This window comes from Sminthopsis crassicaudata, chromosome 1 (genome assembly GCF_048593235.1).
Source record: "Sminthopsis crassicaudata isolate SCR6 chromosome 1, ASM4859323v1, whole genome shotgun sequence".
Classification (NCBI taxonomy): Eukaryota; Metazoa; Chordata; class Mammalia; order Dasyuromorphia; family Dasyuridae; genus Sminthopsis; species Sminthopsis crassicaudata.
The window spans coordinates 646,412,826-646,433,291 of NC_133617.1; the positions used below are offsets into that span (position 1 = coordinate 646,412,826).

The 20,466-nt window shown below is 35.3% G+C and overlaps 1 protein-coding gene across 1 annotated transcript in view; it reads right to left on the reverse strand.

The window, feature by feature from the left end:
* The window catches only part of FREM1 (FRAS1 related extracellular matrix 1), a 146,001-nt gene that overhangs the window by 20,666 nt on the left and 104,869 nt on the right, over window positions 1-20,466 (reverse strand). The window contains exons 26-29 of the mRNA XM_074282924.1: window positions 15,012-15,213; window positions 13,666-13,810; window positions 3,764-3,893; window positions 341-413 (exon numbers count right to left, since the gene is read on the reverse strand). Of these exons, the coding sequence (XP_074139025.1) occupies window positions 341-413; window positions 3,764-3,893; window positions 13,666-13,810; window positions 15,012-15,213 (550 nt within the window). The remainder of the gene's footprint in view (window positions 1-340; window positions 414-3,763; window positions 3,894-13,665; window positions 13,811-15,011; window positions 15,214-20,466) is intronic.

Below are 20,466 nucleotides of genomic sequence, written 5' to 3' on the forward strand. Positions count from 1 at the left end.
AACCTCTGTTGGAGGAAAGTTTAGATTAGGGTTCAGAGAGCAAGGAAAATTAACAGTTATCTGATAACTGAGTCATAGACATATCTTTTATAAATAGTAATCCCTAGTAATATGCCATTTAGAGGAGCCCACTGTGGTATAAGCAAGAGGAAAGGCCTAGTTTTGGGTTATTTCTCTCTGGTTAGAACAAGTAACGAGATTGGGAAAGGGAGTATGAAGAATTCACAGGTGTTAGAAAGCCTCTGAGTGGCCATGACTATCTAATATAAAGTGTCAAACACTATGCATACCTCTTTACAAACCCCTAGTTTTCCTTACAAAAAGGAAAAGCAAAACATACCTGGATCAAACTGAATCAGCTTAGATGGATTCACAGTGAAATCTTTTCCAATTGTAGCTGATACTTGATTGACCTTAAAAGAGATGGGAGAGAAAAGGATATAAAAAGGGAAAAGTTGAGGAAGAGGGAAAAAGCTCTTTTTTAGTGGTGTAAATATAGATAAATTGGATGAGTTGTGTTTTCTGCATCCTGCCCGCCCAAACCAATGCTGTGGAATTTGTTTTCAATATTGAGTTTATTCATTTTATGTGTAGGTGTAGTACATTTTTTATGGAATCTTTGAAGATTCCTATGGCAAGAACCTTCTCAGAAGCTAATTTACTGGAAAATAGGCTCTTTTTTCCTTTTCTTTTATGATGAATGGGTTTCCTCAATAGAAAAAAAAAAGGAATGAAATAAAAAATATTTTTTCTTTTATTAGGTGTAAAATGTAACACCTTCTTTCTTTCTTTTAAATTATGTTCTAGAGCAAGGGTTCTTCCACTGGGGTCTATGAATTTGTTTTGGGGAGTTTTTAAAATATTTTGATAACCATATTTCAGGATAATTTGCTTCCTTTGTAATAATTTTTTTAATTTTATGCTTTAAAAATACTATTCTGGGAAAAGGTCCATAGGCTTCACCATATTGCCAAAGAGGGGCACGTCATAAAAAAGGTTAAGAACCCCTTTTCTAAAGGAAGCCAAGGAAAGGGGAGGAAAAACAAGGCTCCTCTTGACACCTGGCTGATGATCCATTAGGTGACTTGGTAGCTGAATAACACTGAAAAGCTCTGGGCTTGATTAATTAACAGACAAACCTGGGCCATTCAGTCTAGATTAAACTATTACTCTTCCAGGATGTGAATAGGAGCTTTGTGGAGAAAATTGGTCTGAGGACAGTGTCAGGAAAGCATTCCATCCTTACCATGAGACAACCTATGAATTGAGAATTTTGCAGTGTTCCCAAGACACACGTTGCAGAAAAATTACTCCGGATACAAGCAACTTAAAGTACTAGGACTTAAATAAGATAAGCTGTTTCATGCTCTGGGTAGGACCCAGATCTTTTTTTAAGTGGATACATGAAAGAGGAATCATGGAAGCAACCCTAAACTGGTTTAGGAAAGGGAAAATACAGTTCCATTAGAGCCCCACTTAAGACTAGGAAGTAGAAAAGTGTCATTTTTGTCCATTGATTTAAATTTTTTTTAAAAAAATTATTAGGTGTTCAGAAAAAGTTTAAAATTCCTTCTTCCCCAATAAAAAGTTACTTAGTTAACTAAAAACTCAATTAAAAAATTAAAAAGTAAATCTTTTTGTAAAACCTCAAATAATATCCATTTTGTAAAAAGTGCTAAGAGGAAGGAAAAGACCTGTAATCTTTTCATATTTCTGAATTGGAAGCATTTTTATCAGATAGTCTTTCTTAGCATTGTTTCTCTTGTTTTTCTTCCCTCTTTATTTGTGATGCCCAGAATCCCGTGGAACAATCTCTTATTGAGAAGTGGCAGACTATTGTATACCTGCATTTACCATATGCTGGAGGTTCCATTACACTTGGGTCCCTGCATGAGACCTGCATGTGCAATTACCTAGTATTTACCACCATGGAGTGTGCAGAAGTTCATGTGAAAAAAGAAATGGGATGGATCAAGGCAGGTAGAGAGGTTTGTTAGATTAGGAAGAATGATTTAATCATATAACAAGAGCATAAAATAAAGGCCCATTATCTTTTTCCTCCTTTTTTTGTCATATGGCCAATAATTTAAAGAGGGAAATTTGTGTGAGCATTGGATTCCCACAGAAATACATAATTTTGCCTTGGGAAGGAAGGACTGCAAAATCGGGCTGATAGGAGGAGATATCATGGCGTAACGGGAAGAAAACTGCATCAGTAAAAAATAAAATATAATAACTAGCATGTCTACAGCATATATGTTGAAGTCTGCAAATACATTCTATGATTTATCAAGACATCTTGTTTTAACTCATAATTCTGTACATACATTAGCTATGGAAATTTAGGCAAGCTCTTTCATTCCTGGGAACCTCAGTTTCCATATCTGTAAAAAAGAGGGACTGGATTTGATAAGCTCAACTTTGACATTCAAGTCTAATCCTACAACTCATGATGTAGCTACTACTGCTTATTCAGTCAAAAATAGGATTAAGTATAAAATAACATAAACTATTTCTATATTGGCAAAGTAGATAATGGCACTGGCAGAAATTCTGGAACATATGGCATTTTCTACATAGGCAGAGAAGAATATGTGAAAAGACAAAGGCACATCATCAGATATTTCTGTAAATAAGCAACTGCACATACATATGGAACACAAATTTAAAGTTGAACAGAACCTTAGAGAATATATCTAAACTCCTCATTATATAGGTGAGGAAAGTAAGGCGCTGGAGAAGAGAAGGAACTGATCCAAGTTCACACAAATAGTTAGTAGCCATAACAAGAAAGGAAGGAAGGAGAAAGGAAGGGAGAAGGAGAAGGAGAAGGAGAAATAGAGAGAGAGAGGAAGGGAAGGGAAGGGAAGGGAAGGGAAGGGAAGGAAGGAAGGAAGGAAGGAAGGAAGGAAGGAAGGAAGGAAGGAAGGAAGGAAGGAAGGAAGGAAGGAAGGAAGGAAGGAAGGAAGGAAGGAAGGAAGGAAGGAAGGAAGGAAAAAGAAAGAAAGAAAGAAAGAAAGAAAGAAAGAAAGAAAGAAAGAAAGAAAGAAAGAAAGAAAGAAAGAGAGAGAGAGAGAGAAAGAGAGAGAGAAAGAAAATGAAAGGAAGGAAGGAAGAAAGAAAGGAAGGAAGGAAGAAAAAAGAAAGGAAGAAAAAGAGAGAGAGAAAAAAGAAAGATGGAAGGAAGGAAGAAAAGGAGAAAGGAAGTAAAGAGGAAGGGAGGAAAGAAAAGAGAGAGGGAGGAAGGAAGAGAGGAAGGAAGAGAGGAAGGAAAGAGGGAGGGAAGACTTTTAAGTGAATTAGGTTGTAGCAGGAAACTAGTTTGGGATTAAAAACTTCTTATACATAATCCCCAAATTAAATAATATACAGAATTCACTGCCATTATTTATGCAATTTTCTTTACTCCTCTTTAACTGGAGCAGGAGAGAAATAATCTTCTATTTCTAAATCACATGTTGTCAGTGAACTAATCCTAACAATATGATTATGAAATCAAAACATAAAGACTTTATGCAAATAACCACATAAAGCTCTATAGGGGGGATTCATTCAGAACACATTTTAATCATATACAAATGAAAATGAACTGGGGCTGGCAACATCTCAGAAAAATTTACTGTCAAAATCCTAGGAGTGGGATGGCACACCTGGAATGTGAATTCACCCTGATTGTTTGGGAAGATTTCCAGGGTACAGAAAAGTTTCATCAGGCACTTTCAGCAACCTTTTACTGAGGTTTTTATTTCACATTTAAAGATACCTTTACTCCGACAAAAGCTGATTCCATAGAATGGCCACTCCTACTGATTTTCAACGGCAATGTGTTCACGTTTTCACACACCTCATATTCAGTCTGGGGAAATTGAATGTGGGACCATTTCAATTCCAAACTATGCGTGGAAGGAGGAAAAAAAACAAGATATTCATGAGCAAGGTAGCATTAATTTTTGTAGTATACATAAGTTTTCCTGAAGACTATTATACTGTGACTATTAATTCACATATTAATAATAATCACATAACAGGTATAGTTCAGTAGGTGACACAGAGGCTAAATTTATTCTTCCTATTGGTATTCAAGCAGAAAAGTATGGGGGAAATTATTGACAGTTGATTTTTTATATATAAGTATCTTGGAACAGGAATTTGGATTTGTTTTTTCTAGCTTTTTCTCCTTAAGTTGCCAATTTGATTCCAGTATTTTCACTACATTACTCTTCATTGTGACCCCTCCTATAGAGGGGTTAAAGTTAAAGTTAAAGAACTTGCCCAATGTTACGCAGTGAGTTGATGTGTAGGATCAGGACCTAACTCAGGCAGGTCCAATTCTCTTTCCATTGTACTTGCTACTGACTTTCCTTTCTCATAAACCCAAAGGGGACTACTTGTTGCCTCCCAACCTTTCCAAACTGTTTCCCTTTCTCTTCTTCATCCCATTATTTCTTCCCAGATCTCTCTTTTTAATTTTTTTTAAACTCTAGAAAAGCTGGTTACCAGTATCATGAGCATAATGCTCTCAAATTACACAGGACCTTCCCTGATTTCTAGGTTCAAGTTAATTTTAGAAGTCATATTGGAACAAGGGTATTATCAAAGTCTAATGATGCATCATAGCAAATACTGAAGGCATTTGTTTGAATGAAGGTTTGAAGACTTCCACAACCCCATAAATACTTCTCCTAAAAATTAACTCTAAGTTTTGCAACTCAAGATGGATTTTTGATGCAAATGAATTCAAATCTGGCACAAAACAAAATGACATGAGAAAGTAAGAATCCCTAGGGTTGTAGAGTTCTAAGATGAACAAGTAGTAATGGTGGTTTCAATGCCAGTGGAAACAAACAATATGCGGCAAACAACTCCTGACAGGTTAGAAAAATGAGAAGGAGAAAAATACATATTAGCAAGGAAACAGGGAGGAAAGACAGAAACAAGAAGAATGACAGAAGGAAAGACACCTTAGGGATCATCTAATCAAAATTCCTCATTATACAGGTGAGGACAGGGAAGCTCAGAGTCTGTGATTTGCTAAAGGTCAGGAATGTCAGTAGGAGAGCCAACACTTGAAATCAAGCCCTCTGATTCCAATATGTTTTTTCTTCCTTGGACAGGGAAGGAACAAGGAATGAAGAGAAGCAGATTTGGATAGATTTCAATAAAGTCTCACTAAATTACAAATGCCTTTCGGCATTGAATTCTTTCAGGAATTCATTCCTTACTAATGTTAAGTACAGTTTCTCTAATAGCAATCTGAAGAGCCAAATGAGTACCCAGGTTCTTATTTAAATTCAGAAGGGTACAACTGCAAAGTTACTTTGCTCTGTGGTCCTCAATTTACTTCTTAAAGTAAGGGGTTTGGAGTAGGTGATTAACCATAAATTGTTGGAGCTCAGAGGCCATCAAATCTAACCCCCTCATTTTAGAGGTGATAAAACTGAAGCACAGATTGGATAGTAAGATTTACCCAGAGTTAAAAATCAATATTTGAGGCAAGATTTGAACCCATACTCTAAACTTTACACTTTATCTGTTATACCAAATTTCCTCTGCTTCTAGTCTCTCTCCTCTCCAATCTATTCATTCATACAATAAACACTTATTAAGCTCCTACTATGTTCTGGGCACTGTGATAAGTACTAGAGATATAAAGACAGGAAAAAAACCAATTCCTGCTCTCTAGAAGCTTACAATTTAATGAGAATCCATCCTCTACACAATGGCCAAAATAATCTTCCTAAATTACTGATCTGACCCTATCAAGAATCTTCAGTGACATGCTTTCAGTTTGACATTTAAAATCCTTCACAATCTGCCTCTAGATTGAGTCACACCTTTCTCGATTTGCCACATTTCACATACTCTAGCCAATGTCACTTACTTGTTCTTTCTTGAACTTGGAAAATTCAGTTCTCCTCAACCTGCTAGCTCTTCATACTAGTGGTTCCAACTGATAGCATCTTTAGCTTGCTCACTACTCAGGGTGGTGGCTACCTTCTCTTGATTTTTCCAATGTTTCTTCCTTGTTTATAAATTATATACCCTAGACACTATTTTTTGTTTTTGTTTATTGTCTTTCTCTCCAAAATAACTGGACTTAGAGACATTAAATAAATACTTGATGGACTGAATTTAATGATTCTATGCACATAAGCTTTCGCTGGATTTGTGGCTCTTAAGGTTTGCACAGTATTTTATGGATACTATCTTATTTAATCCTCCCAACAATCCTGGAAAATAGATACTGTTATTAACCCCATTTTTCAGATGAATAAAGATGCAAACAGAATTGAAATGGCTTGTTCAAAGTCACTTAGTTAGTAAGCATTTCACGTAGGATTTTAGTTAGTCAAATATTCCTAGTTTCATATCCATCCTTCTATCCTCTGCACTACCTAGCTGCTCCTAGAGATGACAGTGCTAGGTACTGGGTAAGCACTGGAGATACAAAGAGAAACGAAATTTAATGGGAATCTATCCTCTGCACAGTGGCCATAATAATTTTCCTAAGTATTGATCTGACTCTATAGAGAATCTTCTAATGTAAAATTATCCACATTTCTTACCTACTGTATCTAAACATTTCTAATAGACTGTAAGCCTATTGCTTACAGGCAGGAATTGCTACTCTTTTTATTTCCAGCACCCCAAACAATCTAAATGCCAAGCATATTTTGGTATTTTTATAAATTCATGTTTTTATCATAGCATCATAGATTGAGAACTCAAAAGTCCTTCCCCAATGTTCCTTCTTTCATGGGTAAACTCAAATTACTTGATTCCCCTAACCCTCTCATAGTTCATATGAGGAAGCAGAAACAAATTAAGGAACTGCCTAGGGTTGCACAGCCAATTCAATGGCAGAGGTGTAAGTTTGGCACATCCTTGGATCTCCATACTTTCAATTCTTTTACATGTCCATTTATATCATAAGTGCTTAATGAATATTTACTAAATTTAATGATATATAGAGACTCCTAGTTTGTACCGTACCTCAGACATTTCTGTTCATGTTTCTGAACTGATGAATTTCGAAGAATGGCTCTAATTCATCTCAGGAAATGACAGACTAAGAGTTCAAGTCCAACCCCTCATATTACAGATGAAGAAATTGAAGATCATTCATATTAAGTAACTCACTCAGAATCACTGAGAGAGCAAATATCTGAAGTGGAAGAACTTTAACCAAAGGTTTAGTGACTCCAAATCCAGCACTCAATACTGACCTACACTCACTTTATATAAATGAGCCATCTGCAGAAGCAGTTAATTTCTTGACAAATGCATATGCATGTCAAGGGTGAACAGTGCTGGTTTGGGAAAGAGTCTCTTTCTGGATTTTCCATTCCCTGAAACATATTCTGGTAGTTTATAGCAACGTTAGATTCTGATAAAAACAACATTAAAATAAAGGAAAGACTTGCTTGTCAGGATTAAAATGGTATTTTGGGATTCGGAGTCATGGATCAAAAGTGATTGTGTACAAATTATTTAATCTTCCTGTGCCTCAGTTTCCTTGCCATTTTCCATTAATCTCCTACTTCAAAGAGTACACAAGGCTTACTTAATGCTTATTAAGTACTTTGAGATTCTCAATGAGAGGTCATATGAAAGCATATATTATTATTCTCATAAATACTTGTGCATTTATATGCAAGGAGTGTATGCCTTAAAGATAAAGTTGGAACTTCAAAATAAAAACAAAAAGCCCCTACAAAGCATTTGGAATGCATTAGTTTATCTTTGAAACCCTATATTCATACAGTCAGCACTTGATTTTTCCCAGGACTGTGAACCAGAAATTAAAAGGGATAATTGTCTTCCACAGATATTCCAAAAGCTTTATTTTAGCCAAGAGTTTTGATTACCTGTCCTGCCAGAAGTTTTATAAGAGATTCTAAAATGTTTCAATGACTTTCCCCCTTTATTTCATCTCACCACTCTGGTAATAAGATATCAATATTTTTTTTTAAAAAAAAAAGAAACCTGAAATAAAAAAATCTAAGGTTTCATTTATTATCCCACATCAGATATTCAGCCACCAGATTTGTACACGGATCATTTGTATCATTAATACATGCATCCTTTGGCCAGAAGTCTAGCAAAATGGCCCTAGTCATGTTTCTTTCTAATAACACGTGATTGATATATGAAAAAGTGTTAGTTTGAATTAAAGGATGTGGATTAGAATCTTGGCTCTATTCTTTATCATCTGGATGGCCTTGGATCAGTATTTGAAGCCAAACATTCTTACTGTGTATAAGGAAAGGGCTGGAAAAGATGACTTTGTTGAAGATATTATAGTAAAGGTTCCTTTTTGATATGGGTTGGGCTGGCCAAATTTGATTGTAATACAGATAAAGCCTTCTGAGCTTCATCAAAGAATGTCAACTTCCATTTAGAATCAGTGACTAACAAGATCTGTTAGTTTTATTTAAGCAAAATTCTCCTTGATTTCAGTATAATAAAATCAACCCTTTCCATTATACCACTAATTCCCCATCATTGCAGAATCAGGCCCCCCCAGACATTCCCTACTGCACATAAATCCTTCCCTTTCTTTTGAAAGCTCCCTGGCATCTTGGGTTTTTTTTTAAATACTTTTTTATTCTGGCTTGTCTCCTCCAAATCCCTTCCCCTTTAATTAGAAAGGCTGTTTACTACATCATGTCTTTAGAATGCTGATGTGGGCACTGCTTCTCCCCAAAGGAGACAAATTTCAGTAGCATTTACACGTTGCTTTGATTATTAGCTATGTGGATTACACCCTTTGTATATTAGTCCCTAGCAAATTTTTAATTAGAGGTGGGCTTCTTCCTGCCACTCAGTGCTTCTGACAGTGATTCTCCCTTATGTCTAGATCTAGTCCTGACACTCCCCTGCTCAGAAATCTTCCGTGGCAGACTATTTCCTACTAAATCAAATTCAAATTCCTCTTAGTTTGTAAAGCCCTCTACCCTTTGACAGGACCTGTCTAGACTTATTATATATCATTCCCTTCCCAGTACTCTCTTCTGCCCCTGGCACAAAAGCTACATGGTGATTTTACTAATATTGTTGCCTAAGCTTTGAATGGACTATTTCTTTTTATTGAATTATTCTCCATCCTTTTAAGTTCAATTCATTTAAAGAAACATCTATGAAACTTCTTTGACTTAACCCCCTTCCCGGAGATTAAGACCTTTCCTATGCAAATCTCTCTGATGCAATACTTTTCTTTGTACCTCTGGGATACATCCTATATCATTTTATATTACAGTTTATTGACAGATCTGCTCTGCACAGAATTGATGCTAAATAAATGTTTGTAGATTTGAATGGAATTTCTCTAAGCTTAAAAATTGGGACATTCCTTGACTTTCAAAATACCTGACTTACAAATGTTCTTTATGCAAGAGCAGCTAATACACAGAAGAGTAAGGAATTTTTCCCCAACCATATGGTTCCTGTCTTGCTCCCAAATGGGTGGCCAGCAGCTGGAGGGGAGGAGAGGAAGTACATTCCCAATGCCATCCTATTCTTTCCTTGCTGTGCACAGCAGGCAGAATGTACTTCTGAATATAAATACCATACATAGGCAATGAAAAATCATAGAAAACAATATGGCTGAAGACTTTGGTATTTCTGCTACATTAGAGATTGAATAGACTTGAGGGGGGTTGTGTGAGTAGTGTAGAAATAGTGCTGGATGTAGACACTGAAGTTCTAAGTGGGAATATCAGTTCTGACCCATTAGCAGAGTGACCCTGGGGAAATCACTTAATATTTCTCTGAGGCTCACTTTCCTCATCTGGAAAATGGGAATAATACAATTTGTACTCTCTCCTCCATAGGGACTGACTAATGAAAATGCTTTGTAAATATTAAAAAAGCATAGAAACGCCAATTGATATTACAATATTCTTTCTATGGGAAATTGTGTCATTCCAAATAAATATCTTATTGACAAATTTTTAAAATTGGAAACTACCTATAGTTGTGTGTGTGTTTTTTTTTTTAATATACACATGTACACACACACTCCCCTCTCCCCAAGCATTTCTTAAATCACACTTCCATACATACAACTGAATAGGAAAACCTCTCATTTCCTACCCCTAAGGTTTTACTTGTACAAGTTTGGCTAGAGGCAGTCCCACTGTGTGACAGCTGCAGTGCACATTACTGTTGATTTGGTTTAGGGGGTAGACTTTATTTCTCTACTATTGTCTATAGAGACATCTCCTGGCAGATTCTGAGATTGCAAGTCATGATTTGAATGTTTTTTTCCTAAAAGAAAAGGGGGTGGAGGTAAAAGGGGGGATGGGGAAAGGGGGGTGAGGTGGAGTTGTGGAAAAATACTGCATTCATTTGAACTAAACAAGAGCACTTTTTTTTAGAGCATTCTTCTGTAGAGGAAGATGATCACAGTACTCTGTTCTCTGATGGTCAATGAAAGAACCTAAGACAAATGACTAGAATTGATTGGGATAAATACTACAATGAGAATTTTTTTTAAAAAGACAAATGCAACCTGGAAGTGGAAGGCAGGCAGAAAGAGAACTGGATTATATTTAACTTTGAATTAGACAGTAAAAGTACAAGAGAAAGAGGAGTCACAGATTTGGAGGCAGAGAATCTAATTCCAAATCCTGAATCTGTCATTTACTCCAGTTATTTCTTCCTGAGCAATGAACTTCCCCTTTCTAAGCCTAAAATTTCCTCATCTGTAGAATCAAATTCAATGGCCTATAAGATTCTTATTTTACACTCAAGAATAAAACTTTGGATGGGAATGCAAGGATTAAAATTTATCCAAAAACGTCTTCTCCATGATCTGAATCCAAGGATATGCTGGAGGTGGTCATTGTTACAGTTTTTAGTCTGAGCATTTATACCTGGGAAATTATTAAATGTGTCAAATCAGGACTTGAATTATTGTTTTGATGATTATATAGATTTCATCAAGTGAGGGGGAAGTGCTAATAATGCAGATTAGACGTAAAAGTATATTGTGTTCTCGGAAAGACAAATTTAAGATATTTATTTGGAATGACACATAATTTCCCATAAAAAGAATATTGTAAAGAGTGGTTAGGATCTTGGTTTTATATCAATATGTTTCTATGCTTTTTTAAGATTTACAAAGCATTTTCATTAGTCAATCCCTATGGAGAAGAGAGTACAAATTGTATTATTCCCATTTCCCAGATGAAGAAAGTGAGTCTCAGAGAAATATTAAGTGATTTCCCCAGGGTCACCCTGCTAATGGGTCAGAGCTATTCTTTCCACTCAGAAAATATTTAAAGTAAATGTTAAACATTTACTAACTTACCCTTATCTGTGTCTATCCCTCTTATACTAGTTGTGAATATATCTATTGCCTCTCCTGTCATCATATTATTACAATATCTTTGAAGACAAGACCTATGTCTTTTCTTAATCTTTCTATTCCTAGTGCTGAATAGGTACTTTAAAAATAGTTAATTAAATTAAACCAATCAATCAATTAAAGAGCATTTATGAAGTGTCAACTATATATCAAACATCATAGTGGGCTCTGAACATTCAAAGACAAAAGCAAAAAGTTCATGCCCTTGAAGAATTTATAGTCAAGTTACAAGTAATAAGATGGCAATATTTTGGCACATACAAAATAGATTGTAAAATGATTTGTGGAAAAGACACTTGCAACTGAGAGAAATGAGAAAACGTTCACGTAAAAGGTAGCCCTGAGTTGAGTGTTAAAATAAACCAGGGATTCTAAGAAGTAGAGGTAGAGGAGGTACATTCCAGGTATGGTATCAAGCCAATGTAAAATCATAGGAATGGAGTGCCATGTATGAGGATCAACAAGAAAGCTAGTTTGGCTAGACCCCAGTTGTTGTGAAAGGAAGCCATGTGTAAGAAAACTCGAACAGATTGAGACCAGATTGTACAGGATTTTAAAAGCCAAACAGGACTTTATATATTTGATCTTTGGGATAACAGAAAGCCACTGGAGTTTATTGAGTAGAGATCAGGCTCATATTGAGTATAATCAGAATGTATTTTTAAGAAGTCACTGAATGGGTTGGAATAGGGAAAGATCAGAGACGGAGATCAATTAGAAAGTCATTAAAATGATCAAAGGAAAAGGAGATGAAGGACTGAGCTAGGGCGGTGGTTGTGTGGGAAGCAGGAATATATTTGTTATGGAGATAAAAATAGAAATATTTGGTGATTGAATATGCAGAATAAGAGCAAAGAATTGAGGATAATTCTGAAATTGTGGACTTCGGTAATCTAAAGGATTGAGAAATGTTAAATACGTGTGGTTTAGAGGGGAAAAGATGAGTTATTTTGGACATGTGGAATTTAAACTGGTTCAGTAGCAATTTGTGATGTAAGACTGGAGCTCAAGACAGATAATAGAGATGGACAGACAGATCTGTAATCAACTTCATGAAGATGATAATTAAAGCCATGTAAGCGGATGAGGTCACCAAGAAAGAGTAAAAAAAAAAAAAGATGAAAGACAGTCTAGGGAAGAGCCTTAGGGTACACCCACAGTTAGGAGGTACAATATGAAAAATGACCCAGCAAAAGAGTATAAGAAATACTTGTCTGACAGGTTGGAGGAGAACTAACAGCAATGTCATAAAAACCCAGGGAGGGAAGAGTATCAAGAAGGAGAGGATAGTCAACCATGTCAAATATTACAGAAAAATCAAAAAGAATTAAAAACTATTATTTTTGTTAGCTCTGAAGGAGACATTTTTTTAATTGATGTGGAGTCATATCAATTATATCTGACTCTTTGTGACCACATTTTGGGGTTTTCTTGGCAGAGATACTGGAACAGTCCGTTTCCTTCTCCAGAACATTTTACAAAGGAGGAATTTGAGGCAAAAAGGATTAAGTAACTGGCCAGATTTGAACTCATAAACATGACACTTTCTGCTTCCAATCATAGTTCCCTATCTCCTGTACCACCTAGCTGGGTATTGCTACCCTTATTCTAAATGTCACACTTTTTTTGTCATTCTATTTTTTTTCTTCTCTTCAACTCTCACAGTAAGTACCCTAGGTCACAAAAGCAGTTGCCTGGCTGTTGTAATTGATCTTATTTTGGAGGTGGGGAATTTGTTAGAGGAGGAAGGAGGGAAGCTTCTGTCAAATGGGATAAAATGCTGTCAAATAGGCCTTTCTAAAACCGTTAAATACATAAATTAAAATATATTTATAGCATGATGTACAATGTCTCATTTTCCCCTTCATTCTTATTGGCTTGGGTATTTTAGAAAAACTGTAATTACCATAGTCCTAGAGTGACCTCTTGCTGCAAGATGTTATACAAGAGATTGGCTGACTCATAATTCCAAACCCTTATGTACTGCCAAGACAAGAAGATCCTAGCCATCAGGGTGGTGATATATTCATATTTATGCACGACACATACCATCAGATATAACATAATGATTTTTATGTTTCCTTACTTCAGAGAGCTAATAGTCTTCCATATAGGACAATAATAAAAAGGAAACTTCTTTTTATTACATTTCTCTGTTTTTTTATGCTATGCAATGAACTGATGAAATTTAACTTCTCACCTTAAACCTTTCAATCTAATTTACTGAAATTGGCTGCAAGTTTTATGGCCACCATACATGACAGGCTAACCTACTTAATATGAAAACAAATTACGTTTGAGAGACAGCAGTATTTCCAGTGGGATCCGTGACTTGAAGCTCCAAATTATCAGAATTCATTTCTGACAATGGATTGATGACGTAAAGAATGACTTTACTGTTTAGATCCTTTTGAGTGAATCTCTCCTGAATAAATTCACCTGAAAGAATAAAGGAATTTTGACATGTCAGTTCAACAAGGATTAATAAAATGATATAGTTACTTGGTTTTATAACAAAAAATGTATTAAAGATCAACAAAGGAGGAGGGGAGCTGTGATATAGTGGAAAGTGATCTGGATTTGACTGTCAAAAAGTCAGAGTTCTAATCCCAACTCTGGTATTGATTAATTGGGTAACTATGGAGTTTTGTACATCAGAAAGTGCTATGTAAATATCAACTATCATTGTTATTAAAGTCAGTTTTCAAGAAGTTCTTACTACTTCAAGGGGCATATTTCAGACATGAAATTAAGGCTTTAAAATTTTCATCATAACGTTCTGGTTCCTAGTATGTACTACTGGGCATTTTCACTGGATGTCTCCTATGCCTGAGATTTTTCCCTCTTTATTTCTCCTTCCAGATTTCCTAGCTTCCCTCAAGATCCAACTAAAATTTCATCTTCTGTAAGAAAATTTCCCTAATATTCCCTCTCTTGATTATTTTAAATTTTTCCTATGTATATCTTTTATTATCTTTTGTCTTCATATTTTCAGTACTCAGTATAGTACCTAGAATATATATAGCAGCCTCAACACATGTTTATTGATTGACTAATTGAAAGAGCCCCATTTCTTTGCCTTAGGAAAATTTTGCCTAAAGATTTTTGTAAAAACTAGGGCAGAAAGGGAACAGAAGGGAACAGAAGCAGAATGCTGCAATTTTGTAACATTATTATTATAATTTTTTCTAGCTTAGTACTTTGACCATTGTCTCTACAAGGCAGAAATGCTATGCTACTGGGAAAAATCATCAGGCAACTAAAAATGACATTTTAAAATGAATTGACACCATTTAGAATTCATGATAGAACTGGAAATAAGTCACAAATATGAATTTAGATCTGACAGTGTACCTTACTTAGTACATATTACAATCTGGCACCTAAAATAAAAGTTGTAAACAATAAACAGCTGTGACTCTGCATTTGGTTTTCCCATTCAAGATGGATTAGAGAAACTTGACTTGAAACCCTCTTTAGTACTAGTATTGATTTATAAACTGCATCTATCACAAAGCCTCAGGGACTATTTACCAAATGGTCATGCACTTAATTAAATTACTTTCTCACACTCCAATCCTTGATGTAAACCACTGGGTATTTTAAAATGAGCAATTAGGAGGATTGAGAAAACCAGTACCTGTTGTGGTATTTTCCAGATGTCCATACTGGGGGCCTCGTAAAATCTTAAAGATGATTTGGTTGTCCTCTGTATCAGGGTCAAAAGCCTTCAGGACTCGAGACGTTATATATATTCCATAGCAACCATTTTTGAGAAGCTCCACTTGGGAAGGATGCTTCAGATGTATAATATGTGGAGCCTTTTTATCCAACTGGTCCACCTAAATTAGTAAAATTAGTTATACCAATATTTCCTGACAGACTATATTCATAGCTCTAATAGTTTACAAGATTATAAGCTTCAGGAGAGTAGCAATTGAATCTTTTTCAACTTTTTATCTCCCTCTCTTCTATATCCCTAGCACTTGTCCCGCAAAGTATTCTACTTGTTGAACTCAGAAGGTGTTTAACAAATGTTTACTAATTGAATGGCTGAATGAATGATAATGCAAAAAACTATGAAGCCTTTTTTATTGTCAGAGGGACAAATGTGCTGAATCATTCCTTCCTAATTTCTTCTTCAAAAGACCAGAAAGAGGTAGGGAAATAAAAAAGGAATGTAGTATTCTATTTGTTCCTATCTCCTAGATCTTCCTTCTCTTTTCATATAATAGCTTAAAAAGGGAAAGGAGAAATGAGATTTGGCTAATATATTTTACACATTTTGTTATTTCTAACTGATTATGTCACTAAATGGAAGTTTCTTTTATTAATTAATCTTCATTTATCTATAGTCAGAATTCATCCTTAACCCTAGCCAATCATTTTGCTTTTAGGAGATGAAAATGGTTGAGTAAAAGAGGATGGGGGCAAAGTATGGCATGTTTCCAAAAATTCATTACCAATACTGAGTTAGGAACATCACATTAATCCCTCTCTGCCTCTAGTTTCTTCATCTCTCAAAAATATTACAATAAAATGCAATTTGGTACAAGGATTTTGCTTTTTTTCTTTTTTCAATGGGAGGGGCAGAGAATTTTGTTAATTAAAAATTATATTAAAAGCAAAACAAAAAATAAACTATAGAACCACACAAAAATACTAGTCAACTTAATGTGCCAAACCCAATAAGACACTAGCACATATGAGCAAATATCAGCCAAGTTAAAAAAAAATATATATATATATACACACACAAATATATATCATTTTCCAACTGTGAAGATAGAAGAGGGAAAGCTTTTGTGGGGAGTGGAGAGTTAACTTGTCATTGGGAATCTCCAAGGATATTACAGATAGTCAGGGAAGAAAGAAGGGGCAAAAGAAAAGTATTAGTGAGAACAAAACAAAATTGTGAACTTAAAAAGAATTGATAAAGACAATAAATCAAATTGACTAGACCTTACTTTTGCTTTATATTGTCTCATTATCATCAATAATGTCATTTGGTCTTCTACAACTTCATGTCTTGGAGGGTACATTTCTTTAAAAATTAGTCTCCTAGTAAAATATACTGGCGATCTGTATATATAGTGGACCCAGTTAAAATATTTTAAAACAAGGCTAACTTTGGAAGCTTGTATCCCAGTGATGATTCATGTTGACTTGCCTGGAATGGCACAGAAATGCCAAACCCAAAGAAAGCAGCAATGATGTGGTGATGATGATGATGATGATGATGATGATGATGATGATGATGATAATGTGTATGTGTGTGTGTGTGTGTGTGTGTGTGTGTGTGTGTGTGTTTGAAGGATGACTACAAGAATTGATTATGGCATCTGAAAGAGACAAATACAAAATGTCTATAAAAGAATGTGTTTTTAAATGTCAGTCTCAGTAAAACTCATTTATCTTTTTCATTTGGCAAATCCACAAAGTCTGTCCTCAGTTACACTGCTCCTTAAAATAATGATCCATAGCAGAGGCCTGTCAACACAGTCGCACAAGGATCACTTGGCCCAGGCTTCTTTAGTTTCATGGACCTCAAAGAATCATATGACATTTCCAAATAATGGCTCTTCTTTGGATAGGGCCTTATGGTGGCTGCATTGCTCAGGGTTCTACTGGTTCTTAGTCTTTTGGCCATGTCACTCATCTGCTAGAAAATGTGTGATTTTTTATTACCTACAGATTGAAAACAAACCTCTCTTTTGGACATTCCATGCCCCACAGTCTCCTTTTCAGACTTTTCAGCCTCATTTCCTATCCTTTACCATAATCTATGCTCCAAACAAACTGGACATCTCTTGACTCCATGAATATGCTCTATGCCCTTCCTCCTCTTATTTTGATCACATCATTTCCTATGTTCAAAATGTTCCTTTCTCCCTTTCTTAATCTATTGAATTCGTATCCACCTTTTAAGTCCTAATTCAAATGCCATGAAGTTTCCCCTAATTCCCATAAGAATAATGATTTTCTCCCTTATATTTTATGGAGCATATTATATCTCTGTAATGTACTTATCATGGAATATTATTTTGTATTTTCTTATCTTTCCCCTCCCCACTAGATTCATATTCTAAAAGGCAGGAATCATATCTTAACCAAACTTTGTATTTCCCTTACCCATGGTACAGTGGTCTTGAAATGTTCATTGAATAAATGAGCAATATTTTTTCCCTTTTGATGTGATTTTGTTTCTTGTGCAGCATAATAAATGTGGAAATATGTTTAGAAGAATTGCATATATTTAACCTATATGGAATTACTTGCTAACTAGGGGAGAGGAGGTGGGAGGGAGGGAGAGAGAAAAAAATTGGAATATAAGGTTTTTATAAAGGTGAATGTTGAAAACTATCTTTGCATGTATTTTGAAAAATAAAAAGCTATTGTTATTTGAAAAAGAATAAATGAGAAAGTGAAAGATTTCATTCATTTCACAATCCAAAAGATTAATTTGGACCAAACACATCAATCATTGGTGGATGTCATTTTTTTGCTTGGCCAGAAAAAGTCCATCAAGTCAGTATACAATCACAGAATCTCAGAATCAGGAAAAAAAAATAGGGACCATCTGGTACAACCTATACCTGAACAAGAATCCCTTTCCTTCAGCAAGCATTAATGCAATTCTTGTTGAAGAGCCCTGGTGAAGGAGAACTACCTCCCAAGGCAATTCATTCCCCCTCTCTTGAATATTCAACTCCAATTCTTAGAACGGTTTTTCCCCATTAAATCTATATCTGCCATTCTGCAACCTCTATCCATTCTGCCCTATGGGGTAAATCAGAACACTCTAATCCCTTTCCCATTGATTGCCCTTCAAATACTCAAAGATTGTATTAATGTATAATTATAAGTTTTCTCTGGGTTATTACTAGTTCCTTCGATTGATACTCATTTGGTGTACTAGAAGGAGCCCTACACCAGAAGGTGTGAGTTTAAATTCTGACTTTACTACTTCCTGTGTCATCTTGGGCAAGTTAGTTCCATCCTTTGGACTTCAGTTTTTTCATTTCCAATATGTGGTGATTGGACCAGTTGCTGCCTATAAATATATCGTTTTACACTTGATCTTACTTCCCTGGCTAGATCCTCCTTTATGTTTCCTCTTCTTCCCAACTACAATACTTGAAAAAGGTGCCCACACTCAGTCCTCCATTTCCTTTCCTCTCACTCTCTTCTTAATTTTCTGCAATCTTGCTTCTACTCTCACTGGTGATCTGAACTGCCCTCTCCACATTACCAAATTTAATAGGCTTTTCTTAGTCTTTTCCCTTCTTGACTTCTTTGCAGTCTTTGATACTATTTATTATCTCCTGCTGGATACTTCTCCAGATTAAGTTTTTATGACACAATTTGCTACAGTTTTCATTTTCTGTCTCTATTGTAGACTGAGAACTCTTTGAGAAGAGAGAATATTTTTTTTCTCTCTGTAAATGCCTGGCACATAATGGACATCTAGTTAAGTATTTGTTATCTATCCTTCTTAGTCTTCTTTGTTGGATCTTCATTCAAATCATATCAATTAAGTTTGAGTATCTCTTATATCTTGACCCTATCCCTTGTTCCTTTTACTCATACTACTTCACTTTGTGATCTGTTCAGCTTTCATGAGTGCAATCATCATTTCTATGCTAATGTTTTCTAAATCCACATAGTCTCTCTTTTTATCTGTAGCCACCTGTCTTCCACTACCTCTTAGACACCTCAAACAGAATACCCTGAAGAATCTCAAATTCAACATGTTCAAAATAGAGTTCATCTTTTCTCTCAAGTCTTCCACAATTCCCAACTTCCACATGATTGTTAGGGTCATCATTATCTTCCTGGTCACTTGGCATCTCATAATTTTTGGGAAGTATCTTTTCCATTTGGACTTTGTGCTATTTATTCCTCATGACAATGAAGACTATTGTTGTTTTCCTTCATTCTCAAAGAGGACCATGACACTAGGGAGGTGACACCATGACATGCAAGTGAATTGGATTTAAGTGGGGGTTGGGTTGTACAAAGTCACCAGCTTCACTTTCTCCTTCAGAGCCATATGGGTCCAGTGGCAAGATATAGATCAGGATGACAAGAGATGGCCCTTTGATGGTGAAGAAAACCTTTCATGAATATACATCACCCTATTTTATGCCTCCCTTGATAACCAGAGAGACACCATCCAATTAATTAAAAATCTCTTTGGTACATTTCACATAATTTTAACATGCACAGAAAAGGCTTTAAGGTAACACTGGTGATACTAAAATGAATGGTTTTTACGATCCATAACCAATAATCAAAATGGAAATCTTGTAATATCCACTCTTTTCAGTTGATTACATAACTATGAAGATGTGATCTGCCACATAATATAATTTGTGAAAGCCCATCTGTTCCTTTCTCCTACTTTCATCATATATGCTTTGATGTATATGTAGACTAATCTCAAAAATTTGGGTGAGACAGGAACTCAGGCATATAAGTGAGTAGTTACTGACACTTTTTCATATGTTTTATGGGGGTAATAATATAGTTTTAGATTTTGGAGGAGAGAGAAAATAAACAAAATAAGATTGACTATCTGATTCATCTCCTTCATTCATTTGATTATTTTACTGACATTAAGTTTTTATACTTCTTTGAGATTCCTTTCCTTCCCCAAAACTCAAATAATTAAAAATATTTTTGTTGTTCTTAACATTCTCCACCAGTCTCAGATCATTCCACTTTTCTTACAGGATTATTTTATCTTTCATCTCGTGTACATTTCTTTTTAAAATATAAACTGATCATCAGTTTTCTGTTAATATACATTTGTTCTCTTTAGATAATTCTTCTGTTCCCTTCTCATCAAAACTATTTTCATTTGAGTTTCCAGAATTTCATTCTTAAAAGGTAGATTGACTTCCCCTATAGAATTTTAGTCCATGATATCCCACATATTTCCCTTCTTTGAACCCTTTTCAGTCTGCTTTCTCCAAAACTGACTCTTCCTTTCTTCTCTCTATCACAAATTTTAAGACGAAGAGGTCACTTTCTCATAGACTTTTTTCTCAACTCCACCCTAACAACCATGTCTTCCTTGTTGGTGAGAATGA